The sequence below is a fragment of the Prosopis cineraria genome, unplaced genomic scaffold (assembly GCF_029017545.1).
Source record: "Prosopis cineraria cultivar Desert tree isolate PC_DT_omini unplaced genomic scaffold, ASM2901754v1 PC8, whole genome shotgun sequence".
Taxonomy (NCBI): domain Eukaryota; kingdom Viridiplantae; phylum Streptophyta; class Magnoliopsida; order Fabales; family Fabaceae; genus Prosopis; species Prosopis cineraria.
In genome coordinates, this window is record NW_026555339.1 from 108472 (window position 1) to 120153 (window position 11682).

General features: G+C 37.3%; 2 protein-coding genes across 2 annotated transcripts; both read right to left on the minus strand.

Moving 5' to 3' along the window:
- Positions 1–132: 132 nt before the first annotated feature.
- LOC129318201 (aspartate aminotransferase P2, mitochondrial) lies at positions 133–4378 on the minus strand. Its single transcript, XM_054962837.1, has 11 exons — positions 3970–4378; positions 3684–3755; positions 3364–3558; positions 3187–3225; positions 3009–3098; positions 2784–2892; positions 2585–2694; positions 1953–2096; positions 1574–1740; positions 823–1087; positions 133–472 (listed from the first exon to the last, which is right to left on the minus strand). The coding sequence occupies exons 1-11, from the start codon at positions 4039–4041 to the stop codon at positions 341–343; spliced, it is 1395 nt and encodes a 464-aa protein (XP_054818812.1). The 5' UTR covers positions 4042–4378; the 3' UTR covers positions 133–340.
- A 2495-nt stretch (positions 4379–6873) lies between these two features.
- On the minus strand, positions 6874–7453 carry LOC129318286 (60S ribosomal protein L39-like). Its single transcript, XM_054963019.1, has 3 exons — positions 7298–7453; positions 7138–7241; positions 6874–7063 (listed from the first exon to the last, which is right to left on the minus strand). The coding sequence occupies exons 1-3, from the start codon at positions 7451–7453 to the stop codon at positions 7015–7017; spliced, it is 309 nt and encodes a 102-aa protein (XP_054818994.1). The 3' UTR covers positions 6874–7014.
- Positions 7454–11682: the final 4229 nt, after the last annotated feature.

Consider the following 11682-nt stretch of genomic DNA (forward strand, 5'->3'; position numbering starts at 1 on the left):
AAATGACACACTTCCTTTTCACCAAAAATGTTTTTTTTTTGGGGGGGGGGGATTAACACGTTCAGTCTTACTGCCCAACTATTTTTGATATTCTAGTAAGGAGTAATCCTGAATCACAGGGACAATAGATCATCATGCACAAATACTTTCGATCCAACTCGGTTGAAGTTTGAGGTCACAAAATTTCCAACGGAACTTTCAGGTACACTAATGCACGCCAATCATGGCCATACATATTTGTATTATTTTCATGTATGTTTAAAACACATGGGTGGATGTATTACTTGTCAAAGGGAAGAAAAAAAAAAAGGTGAGGTTCTGCGGCAAACTTCACCGAGTTTCAGCTGACATTGTGGAAGGAATCAATAATAGCATCGGCAAGGTATTCACATTTGGCCAACGACAATCCTGCCAGGGAAATCCTCCCATCCTTTGTCATGTATACATGCCACTTATTTGTCATATTCTCACTCTGATCAGACAGAAGTAAAACAAGCATTATAAATCCGGGAGGGAGCAGTAAATATTGTAATGCAGCAAAAACAAATAATAGATACAGGAGTCTTATAAAGATTCATTGTTTAAGGTTTCACAACCTTGGAAGGAAATTTTAAGGGTAAAAAGTAGGGAGTTAATAATAGAGGGGCTAAGAATGCGAACTATATTCACCTCAATATGTTATTTAAGAATCAGGGAACATCCTCACAGAGAAATCATTAGTTAGCAAAATAGCATTGGCTGTCAAAAGTAAGTACTAAGTACTAACCAAACAGAAAAAGATAAAGGACAAAAGAGATAATGTATATGTGCGACAAGTATTACCTGGTTTTTGTTCAAGCCCGTGTACGAGAACATGCCTATTTGCTTAAGTATAAATGACCAATCCTTTCCACTCTTGTCCTTTGAAGAAATGCTATCATATAGCCTTTGCCTCACGTTCTTGATCCTTCCAGCCATCATTTCCATCTCTGCTTTCCATTCATTGAAGAGAGCTGGGTCTCCAACAACATTGGCGACAATCCTAGCTCCATGAACAGGGGGATTAGAGTACATTGGTCGGGCAAGCCTTTTCAGTTGACTTTTTACCCTGAAATATTTAATTTAATTAGCAGGCTGTTGACCCAGACAGGATCAGTCAGGCATATGTTCCCCAAAACAAATTTTGAGACATCTTCTGTCATGTGACATCTGAGCATTTTTTGATATTGGCCCAGTTAAGCACAGCAATTAGCCTGACAAAATAGTAGGAAAAATGTTTCCATGCATATATATATATATATATATATCAAAGCTCAAGGATGTTTTAGGAAGAAATGTAGAAAATCTCGTCATGTATAAATACCTACTAGCAATTACTAAAACCTGGAAAGCCATCTGTACTCGACGTATTTAGTAGAAAGATCGACTTAGTCCACACTTAAAGTGGAAAAGGAAGAGAAGTTAAACAGAATAAACCAAGGACAACATGCAGAGGTAGTTTTTATAATTCCCCTTTCCTTAGGCATGCACAGAGCCATACAACTACAAGGACAACATCACAGATGAGCAAGCAAGGAGTTGAAATTTCTCATACCTAGCGGCAGCTTCTGGTGATGAGGAAATGATATTCATTGCTCCTATCCTTTCAGCATAAAGACCCAAATTCTTACTGTATGACTGAGCAACCAGAACTTCCATGCCACGTGCTACGAACAGTCTCACAGATGCTGCATCTTCATCAAGGCTTCCACTAGCAAAACCCTAAAATTGAATGAGTTTTTATATCAATAAATATGTCAGGGCTTTAATAATATCGAACTGTTGAAAATTTATCCTTATTAGCTAAACAAATATTCATCATTCGTTATATAAGACTAGTCTCATCAATTCACAAATGACGAAGGAATCATATTCATGCTTTCCAGTTTCCATGAATACACTTGATAAATTGATATTCTCTAAAACATCAGTACCTGGTAGGCTACGTCAAAAAATGGAATGTGGTTCTTTTGCTGAATAACATCAGCTATTTTTTCCCACTGTTCAGGAGTTGGATCAATGCCAGTAGGGTTATGAGCACATCCATGAAGTAAGACAAATGATCCTTCAGGAGCTGCCTAAAAAATAGAAATTGGCCAATTAGATGGATTTTTTCCCCTTTAATTGCATCAACTTTGAAATATAATGAATATGCATGTGTCACGATGTCTATGTTGGCTTTGACAACAGAATGCCCAAGTTGTTGATACTAAATCATGAGATGAATGCATGCTAGTACACTGATATGGCATGACAATGATAATGGTTCTCGAGACCCTAGATTATAGACTAAAGAAAAAAGAAGCATCCAATAAAACATCAGTGAAATCAATTTCTCATCCAGGATAATTCAATGAAAACAGTTCTTAGCATATAAAGTGAACACTGCATCAGGACTTAGCCTTAATATCCGTTTTGAGAGAGAGAGAGGGATTAAATTAAACTCCCTTTAACATCAATTTCCCATCCAAGATAGCTTAATAAAAAATGTTATTAATTTTTGTCGCCAACAGAACAGTTATTTGATCATACGGAGTAAACTCTGCATCAGGATTCAGGACAATACCTTAATATCTGCTATCATCCCCTCAAAATCCAAACCAACTGTCTTAGGATCATAATATCTATATTCAGACCATGGAACTCTAGCATCATTGAAAATATTCTTGTGATTACCTACAAGAGACCATATCATTATCCATGAATAATAATCCTTGAAAAAAATGTCGTGATGATGTTGAGCAGAGGAAGAATTTTGTACTCACCCCATGTCGGAGATGATATCAGAACTGCTGCTCCAGGAAAGTATCGCTCTATCAGAGCTGCACCCAATCGGAGAGAACCAGTTCCGGAAAGACTTTGGACAGTTGCAACCTGGGTGAATTTGTGGAAGATAAGTAAAGGCTAAGGTGATTATTTGCTACTTTTAAATTATACCCCATGAATATAATATCATCAAGACAGTTATATTTTCTGAATCCATTGCATACTTTTTGTTGTTTGATTACAGGGTTGGCTGGTCCAAGTAATAACTCCGCAGTTGCCTTATTAAATGCAGCTAAACCCTCAATGGGTAGGTACTGCAAATAAAAGTTAGACTGTAGTCAATAATCCAAACAACAATTGTTTCAGACCATAAAGAAAGTCGAATAATGGAAAGCAAAATACCTCTTTGTTTTCTCCTCTTTCCAGCATCAGATTCTCCGCCTAGAAAATTAAAAAAAGTCCTATTTAAATCAATGCTTCGGCATACTCAGCAAGACGTAAAGGTAGCAACAAATATGTGAAATTGTACTGTTAAAGGGGGGTGTCCATTGCTCCTACATCAAAAAACGGAACACTGACCTTCTTGACAACATTAAGCACATAAGGCTGTAGATCTTCAGTTCTGTAGGCCCCAACTCCGAGATTGAGCTTGACCTCGTTCGTATCTGCTCTAAATGCTTCAGAAACTCCAAGAATTGGATCAGGAGGAGCCACTGGAATGCCCTCAAATCGAGAAACATTAACGGCTACAGTCATAGATATGCGGCCAGAAGGCTAAGCCAACATTGACAGAAGTTAGATCAGAAAGCGGAAAAATGATCATGGAATGAAATATAATTATAGCAGGCCTAGTGAACTGACGAGAACAGAAGTAAAAACTTTAGTTCCTTATACTATACCCTGGCAGGTGAGAAGGGGTTGTCTTTTCCCTTGCTAAATCCCAGACCACTACCTCCAAAGTTCGGCTTTCCCTATTGAAATTCCGAAGAAAAAAAATCATGAGAAAGAATTAATATAAAGTGTCATATTATAAATACAATTCTACAATGAAGTTCCATGCCGAAATCATCGGGCGCAAAACATGAAACATGAAACATGAAAGCGGTAAGGCAAATCGGGCTTTCGGCGCATTTCTAACCAGCAGACAAAAGGCAAAGAAAGGGAAGGAATGGATTGAAAATTTACCTTGTGAGAATCGTGCATCGACAGTGAAGCAGAGGTCGAGGACGAAGTTATAGAGAGCATTGCCGTAGCCATTATGTATGTGGCAAAAGGAGGAAGAACGATAGATGAATCAGATAGATAAGCTACAGCGATCTGAAGTCGCGAAGTAGAGAATGGTGAAAATGGATCTAGTGACAGAGTTTAATAAGGTAAGCGAACCGAATTGGGCCGCCTCTGGGTTGAAGATTGGGCGACGAGATCAAAGGGAGAAGAGAAGAAGCGAAGGGGAGAAAGGGCGAAGAGCACGAAGCAGCAACCCGAGCAGACTTATGAGAGATGCTTGCAATATTTACGCGGAACGAAGTTGAGAATGAAGAAGGGAGTTGGGTAGCGTAAATACTTCTTCGAGTTATCTAACGGCAAAAATGATCCCTTTGAGATTGCTGCTGGCTGGTAATGTCTAGTAGGTTCCCGCCATGTGGCATTGTTTTATACTTTTATTTGTTCAAGCGCTGACTTCTGATATTCAATTGTCTGGGGTTTTCATTCTGATGTCACACTATAACTAGTGGAACTATATCAATGGTCGAAAGGATAAAAACCAGCTGAGCTTTGAATCATCAACTATTGGACAATGCCTCCTGATCATTTGCACCGGTCATTTCGATTGGCTCAATCGATGCTTGAATCATTTAACGCCTCCTGATCATTTGCACCGGTCATTTCGATTGAGTCAATCGGCCCTTGCTCCCTGCCATGTTAATCATTTTGTCATGAAATTTAATAAAGGAATATATATATATATATATATATCGAATTAAATTGACTTTTTTCAATTTGATATTTATCTGTTTAATCACCATTTATCATTAATCATTATCTTCTGTAAACATGTTACTTCAAGTTAAAAAATATAAAATATTTTAACCAAATTACGTCTTCCAATAAAATAATTAATTATTTTTAAAATAATATCATATTTTTATATTTAATTTATTTTTATTTAATAGAGTATTTTACTTTAAAATAAATATAAAATAATTTATCTACTAAGAAATTTTTTTAAAAAAATTATATTAATTATATCTTGAAATATTAAAATATTTTATATTTTTAAACACTTAAAACCTGAAAAAACATTTTTTATTAAAGAAAATATTTATAAAACTATTGACTATTGGGCACGTCATGAGTGATATAAAAGGTTCAAATATAAAATTCATAACAAATTACATTACATACCAATCATGAACAACACAGTTAGCTTAAATTTCACAAAATGCATGAAAAAATTGTATATAATTTATTGATAAAAAAAATTGCATACAGTGTAAAGTGGGAATAAAAGGTGGATTGCAATTGGCAAAGCAATGCAGAGGGAAATTCACAGTAAAAAACTTGGGAAGAACATTTATTGCAATTGAAGACAGAACAACTTAGAAATTGCTCCGTAGGATCAGGAGGCTTAAATGTAATTAAAATTTATTGTAAAAAAAAACAAAACTAGCTCATACATACATACATACATACATACATATATATATATTCATTCTCTTAACAAGTTTCCATTTTAAAAAAATTACTTTCTATTTTAACAACAATCAATTTTTTCATTAACTTTAAAAAATTAATTCAGTGGTAAAAAAAAATGTTGTGATATATTAAACAAGTCCTCAATAGGAAAAAAAACAATTTTCATTTTCATTTTAATAATAAGTAATTTTTCTATTACAATAAATGTGTGTGTATGAGGAATAATTTTATCTTTTTATAATAAATCTTAATTGCATTTAGATCCGTTTGTCCAAGAAAGCAAAACCAAAATTAATTATCCTGCAGAACAATAAACATTGCTCAACAGTCTTTGGTTGTGATTTTCCCATACGCATATCTCCAGCTCACAAAGCCCCACGGAAAAAGAATATGTGCTGCGTCCATAATATGCGACTACTCCACTTCCACGGATGTCAAGTGGCTGAAAATGCAGTTTGACGCTGCGGGTTCTAAATAAAGCTCCATAACATATAGCAAAACCCGACCACTATAAGTGGCCACAATGTAAGACGTTGTAATAATACAGCTTACCTTTGTTTATCGAAAAAGAATACAGCCTCCCTTTTAATTCAACACACCCAAAATTAATCCAGCTTAGGCATATTCACATAGTACGATGTGGCCACCAACAACTGCTTGGTACCACAAATTCATGCTTCATACTTGGCCCATATCATCTCAACTATTCTCTCCTTCCTCACCTCTGAAAACATTAATCCCATTAAATTCGTAATCCTATCATAAGAAGCAACTCAAGAAAGAATCGAATCTCCCCATCTTTCTCTGTATCTAGATCACGTGGCTATCGAAACCATGTCGTGACCATTCCAGGTAAATCAACCTACATTACACATAATCCATTCTATCCGACTAAGTAAAAGATGGAGGCTTCGACATAGAAAGTGACTGAACCGAAACTGAATTGTGCCGGTTCCTCCATCAAACTCTCTTCTAAAAGTCTATCAACTAATTCGTCCTGACGGTACCCGGGAATTTTTTGTTTTTATCTGAATGTATCGTGTTCCTAGCTTGGGGAGTGGATTCTCTCCTCTTCCCATCCTCTTCCGCTCTTTTCAATTCAATTTTTAATTATTAGATCAAAATTTTAACAGCTTAAATTTGATATATTATAACATTATTGTTTAAATGTTAAATTATAAAAAAAAAGATAAATAATCAAACTTAAATTACTAAAATTTAATTTGAGTAGTTTAAAACTGCAGTTCAATCAAATAAAAAAGATATATTTTACAAAAGATCAAATCTACCCTAAATGTTAATCTTAATGGCCAGAAAGGAAGAGGAGGAGGAGAGGATAGAAAGGGAAGAGGAGAAAATCCTCGCCCCCTAGCTTCCTATGAGAAGGGCACAAATAAAAATCGGAATGTTTGATTTCCTTCGACGTGTTCCTTACAAACTGGTTCTTAAATCTAGAGTCGTGAAACATCATCATCGGACCTCAGAAACATTCTTAAAAATCTAAACTTAAAGCGGGAAATAGAGGCGAACACCTCAGAATCCAAGCTTGGTCCGACGCCGGCGGCGGCGCTTGGCATTGTACCTGAGACAGAAAAGACCAGGAATTAGGGAAAGAGGAGGAGAGGGCAAAAAGGGGAAGAAGAAAGAGGGAAGAACCTGGTGGTATTGTCGGTCCTCGCGCGGATCCAGTAGGGGATAGGCCTGTTCTGCCTCATCTTCTTGGCCAGCTTCTTCTTCACCCTGAACGTCTTGTGCGACGGCTGCAACACAATAAACACGCTTCAATCATGCCAAACTTTAATAAATCCTGAAATACCATCGCCGGAACCTTCTTCCGATCACTGATGCCCGCCATTCTTGCTTCAGCTACGCCTCGCTCCTGCAAACGCAGCAAACCCTGGGTTCCCGGACTGAAAATCCATACGCAACAACAAGACGCGAAGCAACGACGTTTGTGTGAACCATCAACCATGAACGGGATCACATTGGGCTTTCGGTTTCACTTATGTAATGGGCCGGAAACAAATCGAGAAATAATTTGGGCCATCTCAAAGTTGGGCTTACGGGATACAATTTTTTGGCTTATTTAAGGCCCAACAATAACACCCCTGGTGTCTTTGATTGCACTCAATAGTTGGTGAGGTCCAAAACAATCGGCCGAGGCACTACTGATTTACTGTTCCTTTCCCCAAGCCAAGGCAAGAGCATCAAATGGTTACTTGGTTTCTTGTACGATTTAAGCTCCACTCCAGGAGATGCCACGTACAAAATTAAAAATGGGAAACCCCGTTCTGTTTGAAAAGAAGAATCGAATTAAATTTACATTTTTATTTAATTTTTTTTCAGTAAATATAAAATGTTATAAAAAAAATAATTCAATAATATGATTCTTCATTACAAAAATAATGTTATTTACATAAAAAATATGGTTTTAATAATTTTTTTATCGAGAATATGATGACAAATAATAAGATTTTTATTTAATGTAACGCGTTTTTTTTTTTTCAAATAACATAATGTAACGCGGTTTCCTTGAGGAAAATTTAAGTTGTTCTAAGGTTCCATGCAATATGAAGGCTAGTCCTCAGCCGATATATGCGGACTGGGGATGGCGCAGGTAACAGCAGCCTTGGTTTTTGCTTAGAAGTGAAGTCACGTGGCAACAGGGTTGGACCAGCTTTTTGGCATCGTCTTGGCCTTCGTTCCTTAATCGTCGCAATCACTCCTAATTTTGAATTATTAGTCAGTTATCTAAAGTCATTCACTAGCTGTCATCTCCCATACTCTATACTTGAACCCACTTAAGGAACTACCTGAAACACGACAACAATTGAATAGACCACTTAATTACTTGACAAGTATCAATCTTCGATCGATCGCTTAATAACTTCATGGGTGGTTTTGACATGAAGCGGATGATACTAGAAACACGCAACAAAATACACACACATACAAGTATATATTTTTTTAATGGCTGTTGTTGGCTGTGTTATGTTTACATCAAAATCTTTGGCAGTTTTTTGTTCGCACATACAGTACACCCGGCACGTGCTTCCCCTTGACTAACTGCAAGTGGGGACAATCTCTGTTTGCTGACTCTCTTCTCTAGCACATTCATGGACCTTTTTATGCCCAATGACATCGTAAAACAAGAGCATTCAGTGGAATATTCAACCCCTTCACAAGGTTCTAATTACTTTATTCAAAACCATGGTGAACTAGAGATATCGTCAGACAGGATATACGCATCCTAGATGATATCCATGGACATCTACACTATTTATTAAGAAGCGTTCGCAAAGAAAAAATGGGGCAACACGTATTAAACAAGTACACGTTACCGGTGGAGACAAAGAAGTAGTGTGCACGTGGAGATGGAAATTGCATATATCATGTTCGTGGCGTTCGGTCCTAAATTAAAGATAAGTTGTTGGACATGAGTGGTACATATCAACAAATTGCAAATGAGTGAAGAGGGATAGCATATGACAGACAAAATCCCATGTGAAGAACCATGCACATATCGTTGTCACATACACCTTGAATTACTCTTCGTTTTGTTTGTTTTTTATTTTTATTTTTATTTTACTTGCTTTGTAACGTAACCGCGTCCTATGATCAATTTCCGCACACTGTTCCTCCCCAACCCGATGCTGAAATTCTTGTCTGACCTTCAATCGCCCAGAAAACCCTCAGAGAATGAAAAAGTCAAGTATTGGCCATCGGCAATCCGTGAACGTCATCAACAGCTGCATCTTCCATTAATGCGTATACTATAAGCGTAGGTTAGTTTCCCGCGCATATTCATTCAACCACGAGATCTAAGCATGAAAATAAATAATAAATCAAAGACAGACAGAGACAAGTGAAACCTGCGATGCGAATATAATCTGTTATGTGTGCATGCATATGGGCGTTCGAGTTAGGACTCAAGACAAAGAAAAAGATACAAGCAAGCTTCTCAAGTCATATAGGTGTGATTGGCTGAGAAAACCTCATGTAATAGCCATCCCCACACCACGCAGCTGATCCTTCATATGAATAGCTGAATTCAATGGATTTTGCATGTGGGACACTGTTCTTTGGGAGGAAGTTCATGGAACCAGCCATAGAAGGCTTGTGTAACTAACAAGGTCATTGTTCTCATCACCCATGTTATGTTTTTGGAGTCTGGACCCACTTCACGCGTATGCATTCGTGGGTCCCAACCAATTTATATATGTATCCTAATTTCTTGACCTTTTGTGCACATTGCTTTGATGTTAGCTGTAAACTACTCCAAAAATGAAATATAATAAAATAAAAAAAGAACTGCCTTAATTATAATTATTTTGAGATTGAGACTGAGAGAGACATAGATAGGGATATCGGTAAGGCTCCAAATGTATCAATCCTTGACATACATGCTGCTTGTTCTCTTGTCTCCCTTCTTCTATTATTTTTTTTCCTGTCTTTTTTCTCTCATTCATCACTGTGATCTTTTGTGTCAGATGCTCAACAAAGAAACAAAAAGTAAAACAGTTTTACCCTTTGATTCTTTCTTTGGGTAAGTTGGGAATCCAACAGCAGCTGGGCTAAAGAGATGCAAGGAGCAAGGACCAAATATTCCCTCTTTTCCGTCTCCTAAAAGTCCGAACAGTTGTAATATATTCCGTGGTAAAAGTGATTTTGGTCACCAAGAAAACGAACAGCACCAATATTGGTCACCATCTGATTATGTTGGTGACACGTGGCGGGCGGGCGGGCGGGCAGCATGACGTCACGGTCTGACCCCATCATTGTTTTATTCAAATGAGAAGGTATTTTTCTATCAGCAGTTCGGCCCGTGGGACAGACCCATCACAGATGGAGATGCGGATGAGTACAGCGGTTGAGAATTGTTTAGCATGTTACATAGGTCATTCCTGCAACCCGTGAAAGAAGCATGCTGCTTAATTTTCGGCATTAAGAAAGAAGTGAGATGGGTTTGTTTATATTACCCTTTAATGTTAACTTATCTTTTACAGGACTTTTGATTTTAATTTTAATTTTAATCATTTTTTGTTTATTTTGTTCTATCTAAGGTCTCAGGAAGTAGTCAAGAAAGCTTAATATCTAGATGGATCTGTCATGGGCCGTATAGTAGCTGTAAGACCCGGGGCCATTGCCTATTACAACAATCAAGATCCTGAAGAAATAAAACTGAGATGTCCTCGCACACATATACCAAGCGCCATATGCTTGTATTTTTCTTTCGCTGAGTGTCCAAGGAACTAAGATCAATTTCACTCCATATAAAATCACATCAATTAAAAAAAAAAAAAACTCTCCCTTACGTGACGTCACTTGCTGATCAACTAATGCATATATGTTATTTCTCAAAAGTTTGCCCGCGACTGAAGGATTGTTCTATGGGCGCATGGCTATCTCGTTTCAAAATTTTGCACTTGTAGATTTTTTATATATGAAGATATAAAACAATTGAGAAAAGGAGGCGGGCTGTTGCTGCTCACGTCACAGGCATCGATTTGAGCGGATAATGCTGAAGATGATTTGATCTGTTAGGCTAATTATGACGGTTCAAGAATATTTGGTCTTGAATTATATTGATGAGTCTCAAGTTGAGTTTGACCGAATCATAATATTTACATAATTACATTGACTATGATATACTATAGCGGCAACAGTAATGGTAAACTGTTGTGAACTGATCCTATTTGCAAGTTGCAGAATTTGATCCTTGTCCTGGTCACCAGTATAGAAGGCCAGAACCAAGATGTTTTTAACTCTCGTCTAAACAGACAAAATGACGCAGAAGCTTCAATTAGAGGATTTCCTTTCATTGGCTGCAACTGGTAAGGCAATGGGTTGTTACTCATATACTTGAGAAAAGATAATGCAGTTCAAACTTCACAGAACAGGGACTACATACTAGTCGTTATCCATAATTGCCCCCTACCCCCAACAGTCACATGAGAAGAATCTGTAAGATTGCGACCTTAGATAACAGGGCGATGCCGTTTCCAATTTATATCTTATTCAGAGACGGAGGGGCATGTGATTTCAACTTGCCTACTTGAATTGTCACTTGAAGATTAGGAAATGCTTATGCAATAATCATGAGCTTCAACTTACAATACAGCCGTTTGCCGGGTAAAAAGGAAGAGAAAATAAAACCAAGGTAAGAGCTCAAAAATCAAAATCCCTGTGGGGCCCCCTGCA